At 36.7% G+C, this 24,692-nt stretch overlaps 5 protein-coding genes and 1 pseudogene across 7 annotated transcripts; 4 read left to right on the top strand and 2 right to left on the bottom strand.

The window, feature by feature from the left end:
- Window positions 1–862: 862 nt before the first annotated feature.
- Window positions 863–1,486, top strand: LOC131012768 (F-box protein SNE-like). Its single transcript, XM_057940790.1, has one exon. It carries the CDS (start codon window positions 976–978, stop codon window positions 1,381–1,383), a length of 408 nt encoding a protein of 135 aa, XP_057796773.1. The 5' UTR covers window positions 863–975; the 3' UTR covers window positions 1,384–1,486.
- Window positions 1,487–3,039: 1,553 nt separating this feature from the next.
- On the top strand, window positions 3,040–7,205 carry LOC131012738 (eukaryotic translation initiation factor 2 subunit gamma-like). Its single transcript, XM_057940736.1, is given in 13 exon segments — window positions 3,040–3,217; window positions 3,291–3,439; window positions 3,527–3,596; window positions 3,894–4,046; window positions 4,183–4,214; window positions 4,216–4,245; window positions 4,516–4,628; window positions 4,708–4,810; window positions 5,008–5,235; window positions 5,846–6,064; window positions 6,411–6,641; window positions 6,643–6,672; window positions 6,769–7,205. Coding segments are annotated over 10 exon segments (1,395 nt in total). The 5' UTR covers window positions 3,040–3,217; window positions 3,291–3,439; window positions 3,527–3,596; window positions 3,894–3,940; the 3' UTR covers window positions 7,072–7,205.
- A 1,226-nt stretch (window positions 7,206–8,431) lies between these two features.
- On the top strand, window positions 8,432–12,057 carry LOC131012718 (uncharacterized). 3 transcript variants are annotated; one of them, XM_057940710.1, is made up of 3 exons: window positions 8,432–8,927; window positions 9,075–9,117; window positions 9,697–12,057. In XM_057940710.1, the coding sequence occupies exon 3, from the start codon at window positions 9,768–9,770 to the stop codon at window positions 11,874–11,876; it is 2,109 nt and encodes a 702-aa protein (XP_057796693.1). In that variant the 5' UTR covers window positions 8,432–8,927; window positions 9,075–9,117; window positions 9,697–9,767; the 3' UTR covers window positions 11,877–12,057. The 3 variants fall into 3 exon arrangements, with proteins under 3 accessions (XP_057796693.1, XP_057796692.1, XP_057796694.1); XM_057940709.1 differs by having other exon boundaries at window positions 8,508–8,923; XM_057940711.1 differs by having other exon boundaries at window positions 8,508–8,923; window positions 9,018–9,117.
- A 48-nt stretch (window positions 12,058–12,105) lies between these two features.
- LOC131012722 (threonine--tRNA ligase, chloroplastic/mitochondrial 2) lies at window positions 12,106–16,306 on the bottom strand. Its single transcript, XM_057940716.1, is given in 8 exon segments — window positions 12,106–12,481; window positions 12,564–12,764; window positions 12,882–13,190; window positions 14,100–14,477; window positions 15,140–15,346; window positions 15,348–15,542; window positions 15,608–15,754; window positions 15,851–16,306. Coding segments are annotated over 8 exon segments (1,998 nt in total). The 5' UTR covers window positions 16,151–16,306; the 3' UTR covers window positions 12,106–12,220.
- A 35-nt stretch (window positions 16,307–16,341) lies between these two features.
- LOC131012772 (ribosome production factor 2 homolog) lies at window positions 16,342–18,528 on the top strand (annotated as a pseudogene).
- A 380-nt stretch (window positions 18,529–18,908) lies between these two features.
- On the bottom strand, window positions 18,909–24,449 carry LOC131012715 (heat shock protein 90-6, mitochondrial). Its single transcript, XM_057940706.1, is given in 21 exon segments — window positions 18,909–19,237; window positions 19,391–19,480; window positions 19,568–19,624; window positions 19,626–19,674; window positions 19,788–19,962; window positions 20,300–20,402; window positions 20,477–20,731; window positions 20,915–20,992; window positions 21,097–21,189; window positions 21,277–21,417; window positions 21,622–21,726; window positions 21,808–21,882; window positions 21,980–22,039; window positions 22,125–22,238; window positions 22,314–22,457; window positions 22,565–22,648; window positions 22,734–22,827; window positions 22,905–23,030; window positions 23,745–23,818; window positions 23,906–24,085; window positions 24,241–24,449. Coding segments are annotated over 21 exon segments (2,361 nt in total). The 5' UTR covers window positions 24,331–24,449; the 3' UTR covers window positions 18,909–19,063.
- Between the last annotated feature and the right edge of the window lie 243 nt (window positions 24,450–24,692).

Genomic DNA, 24,692 nt, shown 5'->3' with positions numbered 1-24,692 from the left:
GGTATCGTTTGGAAATTGAAGGTTTTCATTTGAACCTGAGAGAGGCTGGGTAAAAAATTCTTATTTTCAGTGTTGTTTTATGAGCCTTGCCTGCAATATTGCAATATGATTTGCATGTGTTTAGCTTGTAGCTGTTGTTTGGTTTTGATTTGAGTTTTATTCACTTGTTTTTTGGTTACTGTATCATTTTAGGAACACTTTTTTCTGCTCTTCGAGCACATGTTACTTTCATGGCTCTCCTCTTCCAAGATAAAAAAATAAAAATAAATTATATACTATGATAGTATCATTTACACTTATTTTTACTGTTTGTTGTAAAAGCTTGTGGAAATGGTTACTCGATAAAATAAAGAGGAAAAAGGAATGATAGTAGAAGTCAATACCAAGTGCTTTGGATGCCAATATTTGGTGAGTTTAAAACAAAACAAGGGTCAAACTCACTAGTATCACAAGAAACATTATGGCGTCAAATCAAATATTTTAATTCAATTCTTTATAATGTCGAATCATAAAACTATGCGATTTGACTTTTCCCTAATTTTGGAGAAAGCGTCAGTCACAGATATAACAGTAAGTTTTGTGTGAACAATGTCGAAAATTTTGTATACTTGCACCTCTCTCTCTCTCTCTCTCTCTCTCTCTCTCTCTCAAGTATTTGGATGTAACCTTAGTTGTCACCTTCCTCTTTGTCTCCACTTCTCTCTCTATAGTATTCAACCCCAACGTCTATATCTAACTTGTCATACAAAATTATTATTGTTATTATTATTATTATTATTATTATTATTATTATTATTATTATTATTATTATTATTATGTACGTAGTTTGTGAAGATTTACATATAAACCAAGTTGATGAAACAAGGTCACACGACAAGCTGTGAATAGCGGTTATTGGTAGATATTTTGAACCTCCCCTATAAATTCTCACCATTTACTTCCTCTTTTATTCCCATCAAAGAAAAAAGAGTGAAAATGGTGGTAAAGAGAAACGTATACTACATCAACGACAATCTCGACATGCTCATCGAAATACTTAAACGCCTAGACGGCCGGTCTCTCGGCGTCGCCGCCTGCGTCTGCCGCCTCTGGTCGGCCCTCGCCCGCCACGACTCGCTCTGGGAGCACCTCTGCTTTCGCCACCTCTCCCCTCCTCCCCACGGCGTCAGGGCCGTCGTCGCCGCCCTCGGAGGCTACCGAAGCTTCTACATGCTCTGCTTCAAGCCCGTCGGAGCCGCCGAGCGCCGCCTCTCCACTCGCCATGAGATGGACATCTCCTTGTCCCTCTTTTGTGTCGACTACTACGAGAGAGTCTTGCTCGCCGGCGCCGCTCGAATCCCGCCGGCGCCGTCGCCGCCCCTCATTTTCCTATGCAATGTTTGACACCGCCGCTGCCTCCTTTACTATATATATACACCTTTTTCTTATGCATGTATCTCTTATTCTTCTTTTTCAAAAGCTATGATCCTACCGTTTATTCGGAGCTCGATTCGATAGTAGACTAGTCGAGCTCGATTAACCAATAGACCGTACAATGCAAACTTCATAAGAAAAAAAAGAAAAATAATATAATCACTTTTAGTTATATATACTAGGGGTTACATGCATGAGAAGTTGACTCTTTGTCGTTGAGCTATCAAGGGATGATTCCATTTATTTGAATTATTTGTCACGATTAAATCAAACTAAAAAATCTATTTATTTTAAATACATCTCAAAAAATTGAGATTTTTTCATAGACTCAAATAAATTGATTCCTTTTATTTAGATTTTAAAATGATAAATTTTAATAATTATTTTATTTAAATTTTGAATTGTGAAGTTTAATATAAATTTAATATATATGAGATATTTATTTGAAATACATCTTATGAGTATCCTTTTATTTAGGTTTAATTCCCAATTATGAGATTTAATTAATAGAAAATAAATAATAAGAATAATGAATTGCTAATGTAAGAATGAGAATTGAGCTTTTTTTTATATTAAGGTTATCAATTGTTGTAGTCTAATATATTCTCAATGTGGAGAAATATGGAGAAAATCTAGGTATGTCATGTCGATAAATGTCCTAATTTCTTTTTAAAATTACATTCCCGAATCTGTCTCAAACCCGATTAGAAAAGTAATTATACTATATTTCCTTCTCAAATCCATAGAATGATACTTGTTAAATTACTCAAACATGTAAATATGCTTTTAGTTGGATTTCAAATTAAAGAAGTCTCATAAAAAATAATATTTGGATTTCCATTTTTTTTTAAGTTTGTACTCTTAATTAATAGTATTTGAAAATGAAGATTTATATCAAATTATTCTATATGACCAAATTAAATTGAATAATTTATTTATTTCATATAGATCTTAGTATCATTATATTTATTTTATATGACCAAATTAATTTGAATAACCTATTTATTTCAAATACATCTAAGTATCACTTTATTTATTTTATATGATCAAATTTAGCTGAAAAACCAATTTTATTTAAAAAAAAAATCTGTGATTTTATTTAGGTTCACAAATTTTAAAATTTAATAACATTTTATTTTTATATTCTGAATTATGAAATTTAATATAAATTTAATGTGAAAAACTATTGCAATTATAAAAAAAACATGGAAAACAATTTATTATAAATACTTCTTTATATTAATTTCCCTATGATTAAGTTTGATAGAATATCAATATGAATTAATTTATTTAATTTTTAAAATATATTTTATGCTTATTTAATATTTATATTTATTTATTTAAATATATTATTTAATTTCGATATTCGTCGTGGATAACACGAATGGATGTGACTGTGACCCAACCTGCACCCGTAAAACCTGATGTACCCAAACACGAAATCGGTGGCCTTTTGTCACAGTAACGGGCTGTTTTCTTTTGGCCCAACAAAAACAAAGCCCAAACGAATATCATTATTTTCGAGCTCAACATCTGCTGAAATAATTTAATTAACACTGTATTCACCATAAATTAAATATTGCTACCAATTACTATGATTATATTTTAATGATATAATATAAATACAGAAAAAATTTAAATTTTTAGGGTTGCCGCACTCACCTCAGATCCTTCTCCCCCATCGTCTTCCACAGTTCCATTGCAGAGGAAACCCTAAATGCTCTTAAACCTCCAACACACTGCACTGCACTGAACAAAGAGGTACGAACTCGAGGCTTCTTTCGATCCGAACAACAATAAAAAGGTATGAATCTGTCAATTTCGTTACTGTTTCATATAGATATATACCGTTTCTACACAAAACTTTAGCCTAACAGTAATTTCTGGGTGGCGGATTCGAAGGAGGCTATTTTAAGAAGAATCTTCCAAGAACCCTGGATTGCCTATGGTTCAATAAAGATGGTATTGCTGAAAACTCTTAGGCGAGATAATGAAGCTAGGGCATGACTTCATAAAGAAGTTTCAGGTAGTTATTCTATTCCAGAATATTTTCATCGTTCAATTTTAATTGGGTCAGTTTGAATGGATACTAACATTATGGATTCTTTTGCAGGTTAAGGACCATCTTTCTAGTGAAGCTAGCAAAGAAGTTTGATACATAAAAATCGAACAACACCAAAGCGGTATGGATTCTTCAATTCCTTTTTATCATTGTCACACAGATGTATAGTTTTTTGAAGAATATTCCGTTTTTATGGTTATTATTTATTATTTAAGTATTACAACATTCTATTGAAAATTAGTTATATTATGCAGTCACTTAATATGAACTGAATTACACATTGGTTAAAAGGTTGGTGTGTTTTGGCAGGAAAATGACCAAATTGTGTTGTAGTCAGCTTATATATATATGGATATATAGATGAGAAGATTCTATTTAGGCCACTTCTAATCTGTATCATTCTATTCTCTATTGCTAGATTTGTATTTTCATATAGATTGAACCGATCTACTAAGAGTTGCCACAATGTCGAGGAAGGGCTTGATGGAGCAGGATTTAAGCAAGCTGGATGTAACAAAACTAAATCCACTATCGCCTGAGGTGATTTCTCGCCAGGCCACCATTAACATTGGTGAGCTCGTACTACCAATACTTTCGTCCTGCTTCTTATGAATGTTGAATAATTTGACCCACTTTCTGTGTGCTTATATGTGCCAGTGCGGGGAGTGGTGTTTATAACTAAATGTTAAGTTCGTTTGCTCTTTCAGGCACCATTGGGCATGTGGCTCATGGGAAGTCTAACAGTTGTGAAGGCCATCTCTGGTGTCCAGGTAGTGAACTCCACCTTGGCTTAAATGTTTTGTGGTTCCGACGAGTGCTTGTCAAGGAGACGAACAGTAATAAAACTCTATGGCCTATAGGAATGTTCAGGATTTAAGTTATTGATGATTATGTTTTGGACATGATGGTTAGGTTTGCCAAGTTCTTTTGTTGGACCTTTTGAACTTTATTCTTAAGCTTATTCATTGTTAGTTTTCTTGCTTTTTATCATTATTATTATTATGTGAATGCATGATTTACTTCTTGAATTCTTTTTGAAGACCGTTCGCTTTAAAAATGAACTGGAACGTAATATTACTATCAAGCTTGGGTATGCCAATGCCAAGATATACAAGTGTGAAGAGGATCGATGCCCTCGGCCTATGTGTTACAAGTAAGTTGATCTGTGACTAGCTCTGTTATTGTTGTGCTACATTTCTTGTTTCTTGATAACTGTATGATTATTTTCTCAGGGCGTATGGAAGTGGGAAAGAAGATAGTCCAATGTGTGATGTCCCTGGATTTGAGAACTGTAGGATGAAATTGCTTAGACATGTGTCTTTCGTTGATTGTCCGGTAAGATTTTCTTGCAACTCTTTGTTCATCAGCAACTCTATTTCTTTTGTTGACTACTTCTAGAGTAAAGCTGTCATAGTCTCGAAGTTCTTATGGATCTTTTTTCCAGTTATCACACTGATTTTGGCATTACCTTTGTCTGGCTTCATTATACTATCTTCACGGCCTTATGCTTGGACTGTCATATTTGTCCACAGGGTCATGACATTCTCATGGCTACAATGCTTAATGGAGCAGCAATTATGGATGGAGCGTTACTTCTAATAGCTGCCAATGAGAGTTGTCCTCAACCTCAGACATCTGAGCATTTAGCTGCTGTGGAGATAATGCGTCTCCAACATATCATAATACTTCAAAATAAAGTTGATCTTGTTCAGGAAAATGTTGCTATCAACCAGCATGAAGCCATTCAGAGGTTCATTCAGGTCAGTTTTTTTTTCTGATGCAATGTTGATAACTTTGTTCTGATTATTCATAATTGTTGAATATCTGGTAACAGTGGTAAGTGTAAAATTTGTTGAAGATGTGTATTTCACAATTTTGTTTGTATAGCTTGGCCCATAAGCCGGCTATTGGCTTGAATCACCATTCACTAAATTCTCTTATCTATTTTTTTGTTGAATATGTATAATGCAGAATTAGTTATCAAACTAAAGCTGTAAATAATTCTCAATTTTTTAGGAGTAAATCTCAATTTTATGACATGCATGTTTTTAGTACAAGTAGCCCATCTTTTTAAATAAACATTGGTAATTAATTTATAATTTAGCATTGTGAAGACTACAAAAATTTGGTAGCTTCTTAATTATTACTCTCTATTTTAAATGGCATCTGAACTGATCATATCAGTGTCTTTATTGAACATTAATATGTGAACTTTATCTAATAAATCCTCATAATACATAGTACGATTAATGTAGATGTATATAATGTATTTGAGGAAATCAATATTACAAAGGCCTCTGATCTGAGATGCAGGTATTTTTACTGTCATGCAAATAATATATATTTTACTGTGTTAATTTGTCTCCACAGGGGACTGTTGCAGATGGTGCGCCAGTGGTTCCAATTTCTGCGCAGCTGAAATATAACATTGATGTTGTATGTGAATATATTGTGAAAAAAATCCCAATCCCAGAGAGGAACTTCACATCGCCACCAAATATGATTGTGATCCGGTCTTTCGATGTCAATAAGCCTGGGTCTGAAGTTGATGAAATTAAAGGTGGTGTTGCTGGCGGTAGTATTCTTAAGGTAAGAATCTTCTGTGTACTCCATCTGTATATCTTGTCTCATGCTTGCTTTTTTTTTTTTTTTTTTTTTTTTTTCTGATCTTTCTTTTATCTAATTGCACATAAACCTTTGAGTTAATACAAGAAGCCTAGAATGTTAACGTATATCCTGCCTCTTGTAATTCTTGTGATCTAATTGCATATTCACCTTTTGTGTTAATTCAAGCCTAGAAGTAACCTTCCAATAGCATCGATTTATCCAAGCCATATTTTCATTGTTTTCTTCTGTTTCTTAATTGAATAGTTGCCACATACAACCTAGTCATCCAAGGTGTCAATGTAAAAGAGCCGTCAAATTGTACTTGCAGGGTGTTTTGAAAGTGAATCAGTATATTGAGGTCCGTCCTGGAATTGTTGTCAAAGATGAGAATGATAACATCAAGTGCACCCCTATATACTCCAGAATAGTATCATTATATGCTGAGCAGAATGAACTGCAATTTGCTGTTCCTGGAGGCCTTATTGGAGTTGGAACAACAATGGACCCCACACTTACTCGTGCTGATAGGTTGGTTGGTCAGGTTCTCGGAGAAGTTGGATTCTCTACCTGAAGTATATGTTGAACTAGAGGTAAGGACAATCTCCTGCTATAAGTTGTCTTCGACTTGTCATCGGTATTCATTGTCTAACGCAAATGAGTCTGTCTCGTTTTCCCGGATGAAACAGGTTAATTTCTTCTTGCTGAGGCGGCTGCTGGGTGTTAGGACAAAGGACACAGAGAGGCAGGGTAAGGTGACAAAGCTGACAAAGGGGGAGATGCTAATGTTGAACATAGGATCTATGTCAACCGGAGCTCGTGTTGTTGCTGTCAAGAATGTGTTTGCAAAACTGCAGCTCACGTCTCCTGTGTGCACCAGTAAAGGAGAAAAAATTGCATTGAGTCGAAGAATCGATAGGCACTGGCGTCTGATTGGCTGGGGTCAAATTCAAGCCGGTATCACTCTCGACGTTCCACCCTGCCCCATCTAAGTGAATTTTGCTGCACTTACATAACTTATTCATCAATTTTCCCGAACTAACTTTAATTTTCTCCCTGAATCTTTTAATATCATGTTTGTAGTAGACATTGATAATTTCACGTAAGATAAATTGCATTACAGATAGTGAAGCTCTTCTTTTAATCGGATTTTAACTATCTAATAAGAAAGGTGAAATTCTGTTATGTCCAGAAGGATTTCTCCAGTAACTTTTTCCCAAAATTTCTCTTTATGCATAGAATAGCTGATACTTTTTTAGTAGCTTTTTGTTATTTATGAAATTGAAGATTTGTAATGTTATTTGTGGTCTATTTTTTTTAAAAATAAAATACAATATGAATTCTAATAACCTATTAGAGTAGAGTTTATGAATAAATTCTGTATACTCCATATTTATTCATCGTCATGTTTGATTGTCATATTTAGAGTTATCAGTCCAATTAGCTCCATATTTATTTCTTAATGACAAAAACGTGAATATCAAATATAATGTTAGGAATTCAAAAATACTATATGTAGTTCAAACAAGGAATTCTGATTTCATTTTTTTAGTGTATCTATTATTTGTTTTTAGTGTATAATATCTTAATTAGTTCCGTATGGTTGGGGTAAATTTTATTCTCGTCCTAACAAACTATTGAATTAAGTTGGTTTTGAATTATCATTTATCAAGTATGTAACTAAAGAAAAAAAACCAATAATTCAATACCTTTAAACCAATCATATAAATTCGTGTGCAATTTGAAGTTTTTCTTATTAGTTTACTATGAAATTTATTTGAAAATTGATTTCGAGCATCAAATGATTACCGTGATATTAATCCTATGAAAACACTAGTTTTTTTTACCATTGATGATAATATTTTGTTTAAAATTTTATTTTGGCTGCTAGTAATTATTATACTTCATATTATTATTGTTATTAATTACTTATTATTGATGCAACGGATACTCATAAAGAGTATAATGAACAATAATAACACGACTCAACTCCGTTAATTCATACAAATTTCCGTTAATTCATACAAATTAGTAAGTCTTCTATGCGATGCACGAAAAGTGGGAGTATTGTACGTATTGTAAATTTAATATTATATTAATAAATATAATGATTTGCAAATTTATTACTTTTTTTTGAATAATAATAATATATGAAAATTAGAATTATATATACATTATATATATATATATATTATTGGAGCTTTATATTTAATTTTGATACACTTTCCTATCAATATTTGTATTTTATCATAAGAAATTGTTATTAAATGGGCCCATTTGTCCATATACTTCCCCTTCCCCTATGACCTAATATCACAATAAAGGTAATGACTTAGCTACCCTTTTTATTCTTTTCTTTTTTTCCTCTCTTGCATCTTAAATATTTGCTATCTAGCTAAAAATCTTATAATATAATATTCTAAAATTAACTTTTCCTCTGTTTTGATTTATTCTTTAATTTCTTTACTTTTGCTTTGGTAAGGGGTGCGCACAGCGCACACGGCGCACAATTGGTTTAGTCAATATTAAATATTAATTCTCTTACTTTCACTCATATTAATAATAATATTATTAATATTTATTAATTATCAATAACTTAAATTTTTTTTTTTGATCTTTTTTGGAGGAAGTTTATTTTTATTATATATAGATATTAACATATTTTTAACTGCTGCGTATTGTTGTAGTTGTACTACTACTTTAAATAAAACTCTCAACAGTATTTTTTTTTTCTAATTTTTAAATATTTTTTTGATGCTCGGTGTTTGACGGAACCTTCCGCCGTCGGCTGCCGGGAAATTCTACTCAGACCATTTCTGCTTTCCTCCCGTCTCATAAATTTTTGTGAGTAAGTTTGATGTATTTTTTTAATTTTTTTCATTTCTGTAATGGTTTTAGTTACTGGTGGAAGTATTTGCATTTTGTACGGTGGATTTAGTATTTCAGATATAACCCTAGATTTGGTGCGGATCTGATGCTATTTTTCTCGGATCAGGAAATCTTGTGATAATCTATGTCTGGATTAAGCCTAAATCTCGGTAAGTTTGTAATTTTTTCATTTTTCCTTTTTCAGTGTGTTAATTTTTAGCTGAAAATGGTTGAATAGTTAGTTTTTAATATGACTTTTCTTTTACTATTTTTAAGCTCAGATCTTTGGTTAACGAAGAGAATGTGCTTCAAAATTTAGTGATATGTTGAACTGAATTCAGCTTGAATTTTCCTCAACTTAAAAGAAGTTCAAAAAATTTGAAATAATCCAGCTTGAAATCATTTTGACTAGGGTGGACTTGCTTTGGACGTTGTGTTTTAAATTTGTTTCGTTATCTTGATTTTTCTTTCTGCTGGTTATTCTTGGAAGATAGCTTGTTTTCTGACGATTTGATGAACTGGGTGCGTGTGGAAGACAAGATTTGAACTTGGATTTGGCCTGTTATAGTTAGAGCTGAATTATGAATAATGTTATTTTTTTCCTGGACTGATTATCATTATATTCAATGTTAAGTCCGTGTGTCATTTTCTTCAAAAAAAAAAAAAAAAGGCGTGTGTCTTTTTTGGGGACTAATGTTATTTTCTGTTAAAAAAAGAGGATATTTACAATCTGTTTCAATGATATGCAGCATTAATGGCTGTTTTTGGAATTTGCCATTGAAAAATTTGGAATCGAGTGTGGTCTGAATCTGAAGTTAAGATGGAATCCTACACGGAGGAAGCTTTAAGAGCTAAAGCCATTGCGGAAAAGCAGTTTTTGGCGAGAGACTTTGTTGGTGCGAGGAGTTATGCTGCAAAAGCTCAAAAGCTGTGTCCTGAACTGGAGGGGATATCGCAGATGGTGGCCACATTTGGAGTCTACATTGCTTCTGAGGCTAAAGCCAACGGAGAACTCGATTTCTATTCAATTCTTGGACTGGATCCATCTGCAGACAGGTCCAAAGTAAAGAAACAGTATAAGAAGATGGCAGTACTGCTCCATCCTGATAAGAACAGAACAGTTGGAGCTGATGGAGCATTCAGACTTGTCTCTGAAGCATGGACTCTTTTATCGGATACCGTTAAAAGAAGCTCCTACGATCAAAGGAGGAATTTGTTTGCTGGGTACAGTACTGGGGCTGGCGCCTATGACAATTGTTCCAAGTTTCCAGCTCCTCCTTCAAGAATGGATTCGTTTTGGACTGTTTGTACCTCCTGTCATGTTCAGTATGAATATCTCAGGAAGTATGTGAACAAGAGACTTTCTTGCAAGAACTGCCGTGGAGTCTTCATAGCCGTTGAGACTGGGTTAGCCCCAATTAATGGAGCTTTTCCGTATAGCAACTACTCTTATATGCCAGAGAATGGGTATCCTAGTCATGGTTGTGGGGTTTCGGTTGTACCTAAAACTACGTATCATGCACCTAGCGGGCCCACAGGGCATCATTCTGGACATAAGCCTGTTTCTAATATATCATTTCAGGGTAACTCGTCCGTGGATTCTGTTGGGGTGTCTACATCATCCTTTGTCTTTTATCAAGCCAGTGGAGAGGCAAGCATAACCAAGGCAAACGGAGTGTCGTCTGTTGGGCATAGTGGTCTCAGGGATGGATCAAAACCGAAGCGTGGTAGACCGGCAAAGAAGATAAAAATGGATTTTGGAAGCTCATGTAGTTATGCACATGAAGAAACTCGCCCAGCTGTTGCCGCAGAAGCAAAAACGGCCGCTGTGAATGTATCATCAAAGCCTGCTTCCAGGCTTTGCCCGCCAGCTGCCCCCGTATTTGATACCCGACAGTTGTTGATTGAAAGGGCAAGATCAGAAATCCGTAGGAATCTAGAGGAGATGAGGTTGGCTTCAGAAGCTGCGGCGGCCGAGACTCAGAAGAGAAATGCTCTAGCTGCAGTAGATAAATCCAGTGAGACAGCTAAAGTATCACAACCGGAACTGAAGAGAAGTGCTTCAATGTCAATAACGGTTCCAGATTCAGACTTCCATGATTTTGACAGGGATAGGTCAGAAGAATGCTTTAAGCCAAAACAGATATGGGCCTTGTACGACGAAGAAGACGGTATGCCTCGCTTGTACTGTCTTATTCGTGAAGTCATCTCAGTGAATCCTTTTAAGATCTATATTAGCTACTTGAACTCAAAATCGGACTGTGAATTTGGGGCAGTAAATTGGTTGGATTCTGGATTCACAAAATCTTGTGGAAGTTTTAGAGTGTTCCACTCTGAAATGGTCGAACAAGTGAACATCTTCTCTCATGTTCTGAGTAAGGAGAAGGCCGGTAGGGGAGGGTGTGTAAGAATCTATCCAAGATGTGGAGATATATGGGCCGTATACCGGAACTGGTCACCGGATTGGAACAGAACGACCCCGGATGCAGTGAGGCACCAATATGAAATGGTTGAGGTTCTTGGAGACTATTCTGAAGATCAGGGTGTGTGGGTTACGCCGCTCGTAAAACTGGATGCATACAAGACTGTATATCAGAGAAATGCAAACACTAGTGCCATTAGATGGATTCCTAGGAGAGAGATGTTGAGATTCTCACACCAGGTCCCATCTTGTTCGCTGAATGTCCAAGGCCAGGCTAACTTGCCCGAGGGTTGCTGGGATCTCGACCCAGCTGCAACTCCGGACGAGCTTCTTCTTCTTCGAAGAGAGACTGAGCTCGAAGAAGAAAAGTCGAGCCCGACCCCAACTCAGTGCATAACATCAATGGAGGTATTCCTAGAACAAGTGACAAGTGGTGAAGGAGAATATGTAATAGAAGGCTTGGCTCCAACTAAAACAATAGCAAAAGTTCTAGAAGAGCTAAGTTAATGGTTGATGTACAGATTTAAACACAGCCTAAGTCTAGAGAAGAACAACCAGTGTTAGTTATATGTTGTATTTAGGAATTGGTTCACTCATGCTTTGCTTCTAAACAAATGCTTTTTGCCTTTCACTATCATGTGATGCAACTCATTCAATATAAGTAGAAGCTCATGATTGATGATTCCAATTTTCAATTTGCATTACCATTCCATCAAAATCTACCATATACTCACAATAAAACAACTAAAACACCTTTTATATCTTTGAAATATTTACGGTTCAAAATAATCTAACTACTAAAACTGAGGTATTATGCTAAAACTGAGGTATTACAGTTGAAAACCCTTGAATTAAAAGGAAGTCTTGTCTTGAATTGCATGCTTGATTCTGGTGACAAACTCATCAACCGCCATGGTTCCCAACTCTCCACCAAACCTAGATCTAACAGTCACTGTCTCACTTTCAACCTCTTTTGCTCCAACTACAGCCATCAATGGAATCTTAAGCTTTTCTGAGCTCCTAATAAGTTTCGATATCCTTTCCCCGTTGCATATTTCAGCCCGAATCCCATCAGCTTTCAATCTTTCAACCACTCTCTTGCAATAATCCAACTGTAAGTAACAATAATGCATGCAACATATGTTAGCCAAGCCGCCGAGTATATACAAGGAAAATATACGATTTTTTATTCACCTGTGAGTCAGTTATGGGTAACAAGCGCGCCTGAATTGGAGACAACCATAATGGAAAATCTCCAGCATAATGTTCTATAAGAACTCCAAAGAACCGCTCCAACGATCCAAGAATTGCTCTATGTATCATGATTGGTCGCTTTCTCTCTTGATCAGAGTCCACATATGTCATGTCAAATCGCTCAGGCAAATTAAAATCAACCTACCAAAAAACACAAGGGTTCGAGAATTAACAAGTGTGCAGTGAGAAGCCTTCATGCTTTCTTCGCGTTACATCATTGGAAACATATAAAAATGGACAGTTGCAATCCAACAATACCTGTATGGTCGAGCACTGCCACTTCCTTCCCAGAGCATCCTCTATTTTGAGATCAATTTTGGGGCCGTAAAAAGCACCACCACCATCATCAATCTGATAACTCCAGCCTTTGTCATTTAGAGCGTCCTTTAGAGCAACGGTTGCTTTGTCCCATATTTCATCACCTCCAACAAATTTCTCTGGTCTTGTCGACAGGTTCACTTCATACTTGTCAAAACCAAACTGCAGCAGTATTTCCTCTGTAAGATCCAGGACACCCCTGATTTCATCTTTGATTTGTTCCTCTAAACAAAAGATGTGGGCATCATCCTGTAAAACCATCAAAGAGTAAACTACATAATAAGCCTCTGAAAAATCTAACTAGTATGTGTGCATGGTCAAGGAGCATACCAAATCGAGCCGACCTAGGTGTCCTGGTTTTTAACGTTTTCGTCAATAGACAGAAACTCATAATACTGAGTGACAGTGCAAGGAATTTTCAAGTGCAGGCTGGACCAACGAGTGAAAAAACATAGAAACATCTTCCCGTCCCAATGCAAATCATAAATGGGCCCATTAAAAAAGCTCTTTCATCAATGATGAAGGTTCTTGGAGAAAGCTTTTTTATGCTTCCATAGTTAGTTTGGTTGATGGTGTGGTGATATAGCCATTTTACAAGCATGACATCATGTCAAGTGACAAGTTCATAGGTGAAAGCATGGAAACACTCTGAACTGACTGTCTCAAGTAGAGACATGGGTTTTTTTGGCACCATTAATGGAACTTTTGTCAAACAAGGCAGCCATGTAAATCTATACTAATAGAAAAAGAGCCTAAGGCATCTTAAGGCACAACTTGTGAATTGCCTATTTTACCCTTATTATATATTTTATTTTAAAATTATTTTACATATTTTATATTTATAAGAATATATTAATTCATTAGATATTACACTAAATCTATGTGATATATTTCTATAGCTATTGATAAGGCCTATAAATAAATATATCCATTCAATAAATTATCTAATAAAAGTAATGAATTAATAGATTTTTTAAAATAATAAATTATCAAATAAAATAACATTTTTTTAACATTAATTACACGTACAACGTACATTCTTTCTGAGAATAGAAATGAAAGAACTATTGGTGAACGACATACATTAACCGAATCCAGAACCTGTACACATTCTAGTAATGTCTGAAGTCATATAATATGCAAGGAGAAAACAAATACCTGGGTAAATCCTCTTACTCGGAATAGACCATGTAAACTTCCAGACAACTCATATCTATACACTGTTCCAAGCTCAGCAACCCTGATTGGAAAATCCCTGTAGGAATGTTGCTGTGCTTTGTAGACCAAAATATGGTAAGGACAATTCATTGGTCGAAGCTGATAAAGTTCCTCCTCTATCTCCATCTGGTCAAACATGTTCTCTTTGTAAAAGTCCAGATGACCACTAATCTTCCAGAGATCTGCTTTTGCCACATGTGGAGTATAGAGGAGATCATAGCCACGCTGTAAGTGAATCTTTTTCCAGGCATCTTCAATTATGTGTCTCATGATAGCACCCTTGGGATGCCAAAAAACCAATCCCCCACCCGCCTCATCCTGCAGGTATTTCTCTACCATCAATTGAAGCCCCCATCATCTAATCAACCAAAAAAATAAAAGTTGCGAAATTTACACTAATATAAAGCCAGGCAGACCTATTACTTCACATTAATTTGAGATAATAAGCACCTTGAATTTGTTTAATGGATGATAAATACCAAATCTTTAGTGTAAATAGCCGCAATACATTCATAAAGAACCTTATTGGCATTGACATAATGGCATAAGGAAATACATATCTTTGTTTAATCTCTTTGCCACAACAGCTATTTAGACCAAAAAGCTAAAAATGTAACATTGATGACAAGCAGCTTAACTGTCCATCCTATAGGCAATAATAATTCAAAGGATAAGCAGTTCCAGCATGAAAGCTATATTTGGAGCAGTGAAAAGGCCGACGGATGCATAAAGCTCGTTGATTGGCATCTAGAGATGCCACTCTACAACTAGAGTAGTTTGAAATTGGCTTAAAAGCACCTACCTTTTCAAGGCAGAATTTTATCATTAAGATTGAAAAGTAGAAACATCAAACAACCTTTCCAAATTGCAGACACATACAATGTCACTCAGAATTGGGTTCCAATAACTGAATGATATTGAGAATGAGAACACTTGAGATGGACAACAAGTTAACAAGTCTAAAGCACACTTGCAAATACCTGTATAGAAAATAAATCAAGATCTTGACCTATCCGACGATGATCCCGCCTTTTTGCCTCCTCCTTGAAGTGAAGGTAGGCTTTGAGTTGTTCCTCATTCTCCCATGCTGTGCCGTACACTCGTTGCAGCATTGGCTTAGTTACGTCTCCTCTCCAGTAAGCCCCAGCAACAGATTCAAGCTCAACAGCTTTTCTATTGATGTTACCATGTAGATTCAACATGAGGGCCAGCACAAAGATCCCACCATTCATCACCTATGTGATAGATAGTGATGGGCTCCTCTTTAATGCTCTCAAGAATCTCCATTTTGTAGGGCTCGTTGATGGCCATAATCCTTTTCTCTGCTTCATCTCTGCTAACTTCTTCTCTAACTAAAGGCAGATTCCTACCAATAATGCGATCCTACCAATAACTAAGAATTAGATTCCTGAGTTGAAGAAGAAAAGAGAAAGTGAGCACACAATTACCATTTCCTTCTTAATCTTCTTAAGGTCCTGGTCAGTGAGAGGCTCCACATCAAAATCGTAGTAGAAACCATTGTCTATCCAAGGACCAATTGTGACTTTTGCTTCTGGATAGATCTTTTGAACAGCCATGGCCATCACATGAGCGCACTGCATTCATAAAATAAAAATCCCCAATTTGAATTGATTGCAAACAGCTTGATAGTTATTCGTAATTGGAAGAAATTGGGAAGGAAAAAGCCTCACCGTGTGGCGAATCCTGAGGAGTCTCTGGGAGGACTGGTTAGTGGGGAGAACAAGCGGCGGCGGCGGCGGCGGCGCAGCAGTGGGCGGGGGAGTCTCTGTGAGTTGAGTAGCGACGGCGGAGAATCGGGGCCTCCTCGGCAGAGCATGGTGGCGATGCAAATGAGGATTGAGGGAGAAGAGAGTGCATCTGGGAGAGAAATGGTGGAGGAGCCTATGAGCAGGCTTCGAGAGCGATAGAGAGAGAGATAAAGCCGCTTCCATTAGACAAATCCTGCTACTGCTACCCACCAAAATGGCCATTGGCCAAGAAAAAGAGAATGCTGTGTGTGTGTGTGTGGTGGAAATTGAAGCTGCGTCGTCGTCTTCTTCTTCTTTATTTAATTTTTTATTTATATTGGTTTTTGTAATTATTCCATATTTCTAATTATTTGTATTTATTTGTGATAGTCCAAAACCCAGCTTAAACCCTAATTGGTTTCTCTCCTTCCCCTTCCCCCTCCACCAAATTTTAGGGTTCAACCTGAAACAAAATCGATTTCAAGAATTTGGTGTATAATAGGAGCAATGATGAGGATAAAGACCCCGAAAAGTGGCAGAATCAAGAGAGAGCTTGAAAGTATTCAAATTTCCTCTTTTGTTTGATGAATCAACGCAACATTGGATGGTTGCAGGTGGAAACGAGGAAGAAGACGCTTATGCTTCACGGAACTAAAACGAGCAGTGTTTTGAATTCAGTGTTAGCAGAAATTCATCATCTCAAGAAGGATAATTCTATCAAGTACTCTAGAAGAAATGATAAAAGTTAACCTTTTGAGAGTGGCGGTGAAACTTCTCTCGAGTTTTTCTCGCTCAAGACAGATTGCAGCTTGTTTGTGGTATGTTTTTTTCTCTTTCCCCCATTTAGATTGGGATATGAACGAATTTGAGTTTGCTATTCTCAAATTTTGTACAATTTTATCTACTGCTTGAGATTCCCAAAGATGAGAAGTGCCTTTGGTAGTAGCTTGTGCTGTTTTGCATGTTATATTGCATCTTGAGTTCTCTTCAACAGCTGTTGTTTGGAGGTCATATACTCATATATCTTCCTTATTGCCCTCAAACTGAAATTGTTGCATGACTACTTTTGCATTTTGAATTTCAAAAGAGTGTTACTTTAGTGGTAAATTTCTAAAATTCATATGTTGTGCTTGGAGTGTGTTTCATTGGTTACAACTTTTCCAGCTTGGTTGTCCTTGTCCAAAGCAACTAGATATTTTGCTTCAAGTTTATTTTGCTTCGAGTAAATTAAGTTTGTAATTTGCTTCCTCCATGTAATTTTGTTGATGATTTTAGCTTTTGTTTTGGATGAATCTGACTGCAGAGCTATGTCTCCACCATCCCTTTATCCGTTGATCATCTTTGTGACAGTGTGATACTGACTTTCGCCATACCCGAATCACTAGCTGTTTGTTTTAATCATGTTGCTTTTCTCTTCTGCAGTTTGCTTCTCACACTAAGAAGCGACCAAACAATCTTGTACTTGGACGATTCTATGACCACCACATATATGATCTTGTAGAGGCCGGCATTGAGAATTTTAGAAGCATGGGATCTTTTTCATATGATAAGAAGTTGGCTCCACAATTAGGGTCAAAGCCCTTCTTTGCTTTTATTGGAGAGGCTTTTGAGAGTGTTGACGAGCTTAAACACCTTAAAGAAGTCTTGCTTGATCTATTCCGTGAGGAAGTATGTCTTAATCATTAGTTCTGCTAGTCTTCATAGTTGTCTTCTGCTAGCTGTTTCATTAACCGTGTCTGTCTGTGCATTACCCATCTAGGTAATCACAAACTTGAACCTGGCTGGACTAGATCGTGTTTATGTGTGCACAGCTTTGTCATCAAACAGAATATTTTTCTCTCATTCTGTGCAACGTCTTAAAAGCTCTGGCACCAAGGTACCGAGGATGGAGCTTGTTGAAGGTGGGCATGGTTGTTCGTAGGCACCGTCAACCTGATGGCAGCCTCAGAAAAGAAGCAATGAAAACGGCACCTGAATCGACAAAGAAGAAGGTTTGACTGGCTTAAATCTATCTTTGCAATATGAAACAATCATTTCTTATTCTTGATCATTGCTTTCAGGAGAAAAATGTTGTCAAGGACGATATTCTAGGCAAACTCGGAAAGATTTATATTCCAGACCAGAAGGTATAAAAACCTTCTCATTTTTTTTTTTTAATCTTGGAAGAAACTAGCACTATAAGTGACCATCATTCTGACTGACCAAATGTTAATCCAAATGACTTTGGATTATTAGTGAGGGGTTTCTTTTCTCATTTTTGAGACTTGCATCTCCAATATATCAATCTGTTGTTCGAATACGTGTGTGTAGGTATTGTTTAAGAGTTACCGACTATCATTGTTGTTTTGTGAAGCCTTATATTTGTGTTGTTGTAGGTTGGGAGTGTGCCACTTGCTAACAAATCTAAGGGGAGCGACGGGAAGCCAAGGCGGGGAAGGGCGACGGGGACAATCCTACAACACCAAAGAAGCAAAAGCAGGACTCTGAATGATTTTGTGTTATCCTTTTAGCAAGCATGCTAACATTCATTGATGATTGGTTGTATGATTTGTGTTGGTTGCCTTGGAATCAATTTTGAGTCGCATAATAATCTAAAATCAGGTCGCTAGTTGTTAGTTTTATTACTCCATGATTTATGCTATTCGCATTGGAATTACATAAATATGTGTTAGCTCTTTGCAGTTAGGATGTGATGATGGCTGTGATGGAAATATTATAACATTCATAAAAAAATAATGTTGAGGTATCTTGACTTTAAATGATTCTAATCCAAAATAGTTTGCAGATGAATATTTAAGGTGCTTTATCCAGTCACAACTGATTCAATCTGTTGCTCTATAGACTAACAATTACTCTCTTCCTGCCACTAAAAATAGTCACTTTTTGGTAATTTTTATTAAAATTTGTTTCGTCCCCTAAGACTATTTTTTTCAGATAGGGAGTAATTTTAATTTGAGATTTTCCAAAAGAAAAAAATGATTACTTGTTTGCTGGCTACTGCTGAAAAAACATTACCAACTACAATTGGTTCTTATTTGAATAAACTAGAGTTGCTGTTTGCACAGTTTGAAGCCTCGGCAAAAACTCATAACCGCCACAACAAGCAAAAAATGTCTCAACATTTATCTGCACACTAGTAACAACCAAACTTCGAGCTCATTTTTGGGCAGTCGCTTCAGCAGGCTCGACAACCTCGGCTTCGACTGTCTCAGGTACAGATGTGGCGTCTACTTGTTGCTGAGTGTGAGATGGAGATGAACCCCACTTGCCTAAAAGTGCCATGTTCATCATCTCATAAATCTTTCCTCCAAGCTCAGCAGGACTCTCAGGCTGCAATAAATCAATTTTACATTAGTTCAGACCACTCTATATTCACAATAATAATTAAAACTTTCAATCCATGATTCAATTATTAAACTTGTTAGCTGGTGAGTTCAATTTTCCTTTTCGAGAGAAGAATAGAGCAATGACAACAGTACTCACAGTGAAACCACTGGAAAATAGAGCTGTCTCGTACAAGAGATCAATGGCCCTCAAGGCTTCTTCATCACTTGGATTACTCTTGCAAGCATCCTGCAAAATTCTCAATCATCAGAGTTGAGATGTGGAAACAAGAATGTTTCTGGAATTGGGATTTTGTTATTCAGCAATCAATCATACATTTAAACTTTTGATGATTGGATGTTCTGGATTGATTTCAAACACTCTCCGGCCCTTTCATAAATTCAAAGGAGGATACATCACCGACATTTTGTGCCTTCATAAGCCTGCAATGAGTTCATTGACAAAGATCAGGGTTAAAACAGAGAAATCACGTGGGTAGGTCTGCAAATACATATTAGTATGTACATGCATGCTGGTCTGGCAGAGCTTAATTCACCTTTCCATATTTGCAGACCAGCCAAACTTGCCGGCTGCAAGAACACAAGGTGATGCTCGGAGACGGTTTGAGACTTGAACACTGGCAACTCTATCACCCAACCGTTTCTTAATCCAGTCACAAGTACCGCCAAACTCTTGCTTCATCTCTTTATCTCTGTCTTCATCCTTGTCGCCTGCACAAATCAGTTTTAGTACATAAAGAATCCCAAAACAAACTAATCGCATGATCAACTATCTTTGAGAAGACATTAGTAACTGCACATCAAGAGAGTACACCCAAGTTAAAGAAATATACATCTCCACAAGCCAAAAGAACATGGTGTAGAAAAGACAGATATCCACACACAAAAGGCCAATACTAGCTCAAGACGCATACAGCAAAATGAAACATCATCATACTATTTCTAACATCTAACTGCTACAAAACAAAGGTACAGGTAACCAGTTTTGGAGACTTAAGTAGGAATAAAGGAGACAATCAAACGCAAATAGGCTATCTAATGTACTGACCCAGATCTAAATCTTCTTTGGTGATGTCAACAAAGTTCTTGTCCTTGTAAGCTTTCAGATTTTGGATGGCAACCTCATCTATAGGGTCCACTAAGAACAGAACCTGCAGCAGAAAAGAAAAGTATGGTCAACAGTGTAGGTGAAAACAAGATTTATAGTGTAGGAGATTCAGAATACCTCAATATCCTTTTCCACAAGTTTCTCCAAGAAGGGTGTATTCCTTGCACTAGTTACGCTGTCTGCAGCAATGAAATAAATATCTTTCTGATCAGGTTTCATGTTCTCAACATACTCATCCAAGCTGATAACATCCTCCTCGCTTTGAGATGAGAAAAATCGAAGCAATGGAGCGATGCGTTTGTGGTTCTCACGATCCTCAATGCAACCTAACTTCAAGTGTTTGCCATAATTCGTCCAGAAATTCATATAGTCCTGTACATAAGAAGTTAAATGAACAGAGGATACCATAGTCCGGAAAAGCCTACTCTTTACTCAGCAGCAAATTTAAGTGACATTCTATGTTTCTCTACATATTAATTATAGCAAACAATCTGAAATGAAATTGAAAGGAAGCACAATCAGAACAAAACAGAATTCGAGAAGGTAAAGATATACCTCTGTATCCTCACTCAAAGATATGCCGAGGATCATGTCAAAGGCCTTGCGCACCAGACGTTTCTTCATAATGCGAACCTAAACCATCAAGAACTTGAGAATCAGGTAATTCATATTCACACCACACATGCTCAACAAATATTAAATCTGCATCAAGACAGCCCCTCATCCTGTATACTTACAATTCTGCTTTCTTGAAGGATTTCGCGTGAAACATTTAGGGGAAGATCGTTTGAATCAACAACACCCTTGACAAAGCTCAAATACCGTGGGAACTATTACATAGAGAGAGGAAACAAATATGGGTCAAGAATAACTTCAATAAACAATCCTGACATAAATACCATTTATTATTCTCTCACCAATTCACCATCAAAATCATCAGAAATGAATACTCGTTTCACAAACAGCTTTATATTCTTTGTCTTTTGGTTGATTATGTCATCCTTCCCTGAGGGTGTCATAGACGGCACGTATAGGATAGACCTAAACTCCACTTCACCCTGGAAACAACCAAATCGAAGAAAGATCACCATCTTGTATTGTGATTTTATCCAACTCTTGAATTACTTCTCTATCCACACACAAAAAAGTTACTCCCAGAAATAACATAAAAAGTAGCAGCTGAAGAAAAGAGATGCAAAACAGACATCAGATGGAAGAGTTGTAAACAGCAAGGAGATTGATGTCAGAAGGAAATTATCTACCTCTGTTGTAAAGTGTGAAGAGGCAAGGGGTTCTAAAAAATCATTAAATGTTTTCTTGTAGAACTCATTGTATTCCTCCTTTGTAACTTCTTTAGGGTTACGTAGCTGCAGAAAAAGGAGCTATTAAATTCTGAAAGATAGAAGCTCTAGTAATGAAACAGAACAAATACTGATAAACAGGCTAACCCATATTGGCTGCGTCTCATTTGTAAGCTCCCAATCCCAATATCGTTCAACTACAGTCTTGGTCTTCTTCTTTTTCTGTTACATCACAAACAATAACAAATTTTCACCAGCTGAAATCAAACAACATCCTAATTGATACATAATTGTTATAAATTAATTGTGTGCACAGTGCCTCGGTTATCTCATTTTGCTCATCCTTGTTAGCTTCTGTAGGATCCTCATCGACCTCAACCTGCAAAATGTGTTTTACTGTGAAGCGAAAATAGAGGGATCAAATCAAAACCAAAAGAGCTTGGTTATATTTTTTGCAATCCTACCTCTTTCGTGTGTCCCTTCTCTTGCCATGTGTATATTGGGAAGGAAACAAATTGTGAGTAATTCTTTACAAGCTTCTCGACTCTTTCTGGATGAGCAAACCCTTTATCATCATGCTGAAACATCCACAAAAAAGTAATGAATATGTGCTTCACGTTTCAGCAAATAAAAAGCGAAAAAGAGTCTTATACCTTAAGATATAGACTGAGACGGGTTCCCCTTGGGATAAGTTTCGCGGGATCAGTCTCTTCTCGGATGGTATAGGAACTAGAGTTTGCTTCACTTTCCCATACATACTGTTTATCGGATTTAGGGCTCTTTGTTGAGACCTCAACCTTTTGCCAAGAAAGTACAATAGGCCCAGTATATCAGGGAAAGAGAAAGTCAATAGTTAAGAAGAGTGGTCAATAATAAGGTTCAGCTTCAGAGTAATGGTGCATACCCTCTCAGCAACAAGGAATGCTGAATAGAATCCCACCCCAAACTGACCAATTAAATTGCTGTCAGCACCAGAATCCTTGCTATCCTATCAAAAAGAATGTAAGCAGTGAATTTTTTCAAATATCAAGAGATATGAATCATAAAATGTCGACATCAGCAGATGGTTACACCTTCAAAGCTTGCAAAAACTTCGCAGTTCCACTCTGTGCGATAGTACCAAGACAGTCAACAAGTTCCTGCCTTGTCATGCCAATCCCAGAATCTCTGTATGGAAAATCAGTCAAATTAGGAAGAAAGACCATATGGATGAAATCAAAGTGCTTCTAGTTAATAAAACTTACGTAAGTGTAATTATTCCATTATCTTTGTCAGTCTGGATACGTATGTCAAGATCAACAGAATCCTTCAAAAGGTCGGGCTGAGTGACAGCAAGGAAACGCAGCTTGTCCAATGCATCACTTGCATTGCTGCATGGCCAAAATAGCAAGGATTTTAGAGGACTGGATAAAATCAGAAAACGACAGGCACGAACATAAAAGACGGGTATTGCTCAAGGACGTAATGTCCTGATCCAACATTTTCTAGATATCAGGACTTCTTGAGCCATGAGCATGTTAGAGACTATCATCTACATGAAACATTGCTGCAACTTCCAACTTCTGATAATTGAGCGAATTTTTTAATATCACAAAGTTACAAGAAAATATCATATGTGAAAGAAAGAAAGAAGAAAGAGTAGATCGGTATTTTTATATAGATAACAAAAAGATGGAAAAAAATGTATAGACCTAACAAATCCAGAATAATTATGCATGGAACCGAGGTAATAAGATGGGGGTGAATAAATCTTCATCCTCTCCTTTTGTTCTACAGTAAACCTAAGTCCTTTTGAGCTCTCCACATAGACAAAGCCTCTGAAACACTTGGAAGTCTAAAAATACAAAACCTATTCTAATGCAAAATATTTTAGTAGCACCATTTCTACAAAACTAATATCTAGAATCTCCTAGATATCATGCAGGCTATTCCCATAAAGTACTCAAACCTAAAATCTAATGCAATATCACCAAATTAAGGTGACAAAAGTATATATGTATATAAAATAGTGGCCAACATGCACCAACTAGTAGATAATATAATCCATTTCAAAATATGGCTGGCAGATAGAGTGAAAGGCGTGCCTGATAAGCTCACGAAGAAAGACATCCTTGTTGCTGTATAAACTATTCACGATAAGGTCCATGAGACGGCTAACCTGCCACAGATACCATACACAAGAATACATGACGAACTGTACACGAATACTGCAATTAAAAAGGTATAGTTTTCAACGTAAGCCCACCTCTGCTTGGTACTCAAATTTTTCAGCTGGTGGAGTAGATGCAGCAGCAGCAGTAGTCTCATAACGACACCCAATAAGAGACCCTTTTTTCAGATCAAATGATGCGGAGGCACCAATAGCATTGTTGCCACCGGTTGTCAGCACAGAGAACCATCTCTTTGCTGGATCACTCGCTCCAGACTAATCAGCAGCAAAAAGAAGAGTTTTAGCAAAAAGATGCAATCATGAATTATGTTTCCAGAGAAATGGAGTTGAGAAATCAGATACAGACAGACAGCAGTAGTAAAATTGAGGTAAAATAACCAAATGGTGACATATAAAAAGAGAGGGCATACGAGCTGGTGGTCAAGGGAATAAATGGGGCGGTGGCGCGCAGCGGCGCTGCGGAGGATCGCGGGGACGGAACGCCTCGATAACCTGTGCATTTTGGGGGAGAGAGAGAGAGAGATTGCAGCAGAATTTGGAGGTTGTGGTAGGGTTTAAGAAGCAGAGGGTTTTAGCCTTGTAGGAGTGTGGAAGGTTCTGGAGCAGAGACTTGAGAGTGAAATGTGCATTTCTGTTTTACTCTTTGGGCCTTTCACACATTACTTGAATAGTTGGGCTGGGCTGGGCTATCATCTATGGGCTTGCACCAACTTCGGCTTTGGATTATACCACATGTACACTTGTTTATTTTTATTTGAGTTATTGGCACCTTTTTTTTTTTTTTTTTTTTTGAGAGACATGGTTATTGGCATCTAAATACATGAATTTTGCATTCACTTTAATTTTTTTTCATGAACTTTGA

Source organism: Salvia miltiorrhiza, chromosome 2, assembly GCF_028751815.1.
Source record: "Salvia miltiorrhiza cultivar Shanhuang (shh) chromosome 2, IMPLAD_Smil_shh, whole genome shotgun sequence".
Taxonomy (NCBI): Eukaryota; Viridiplantae; Streptophyta; class Magnoliopsida; order Lamiales; family Lamiaceae; genus Salvia; species Salvia miltiorrhiza.
Note: the sequence above shows the minus strand (reverse complement) of the source record. Positions and strands in the feature narration are given on the sequence as shown.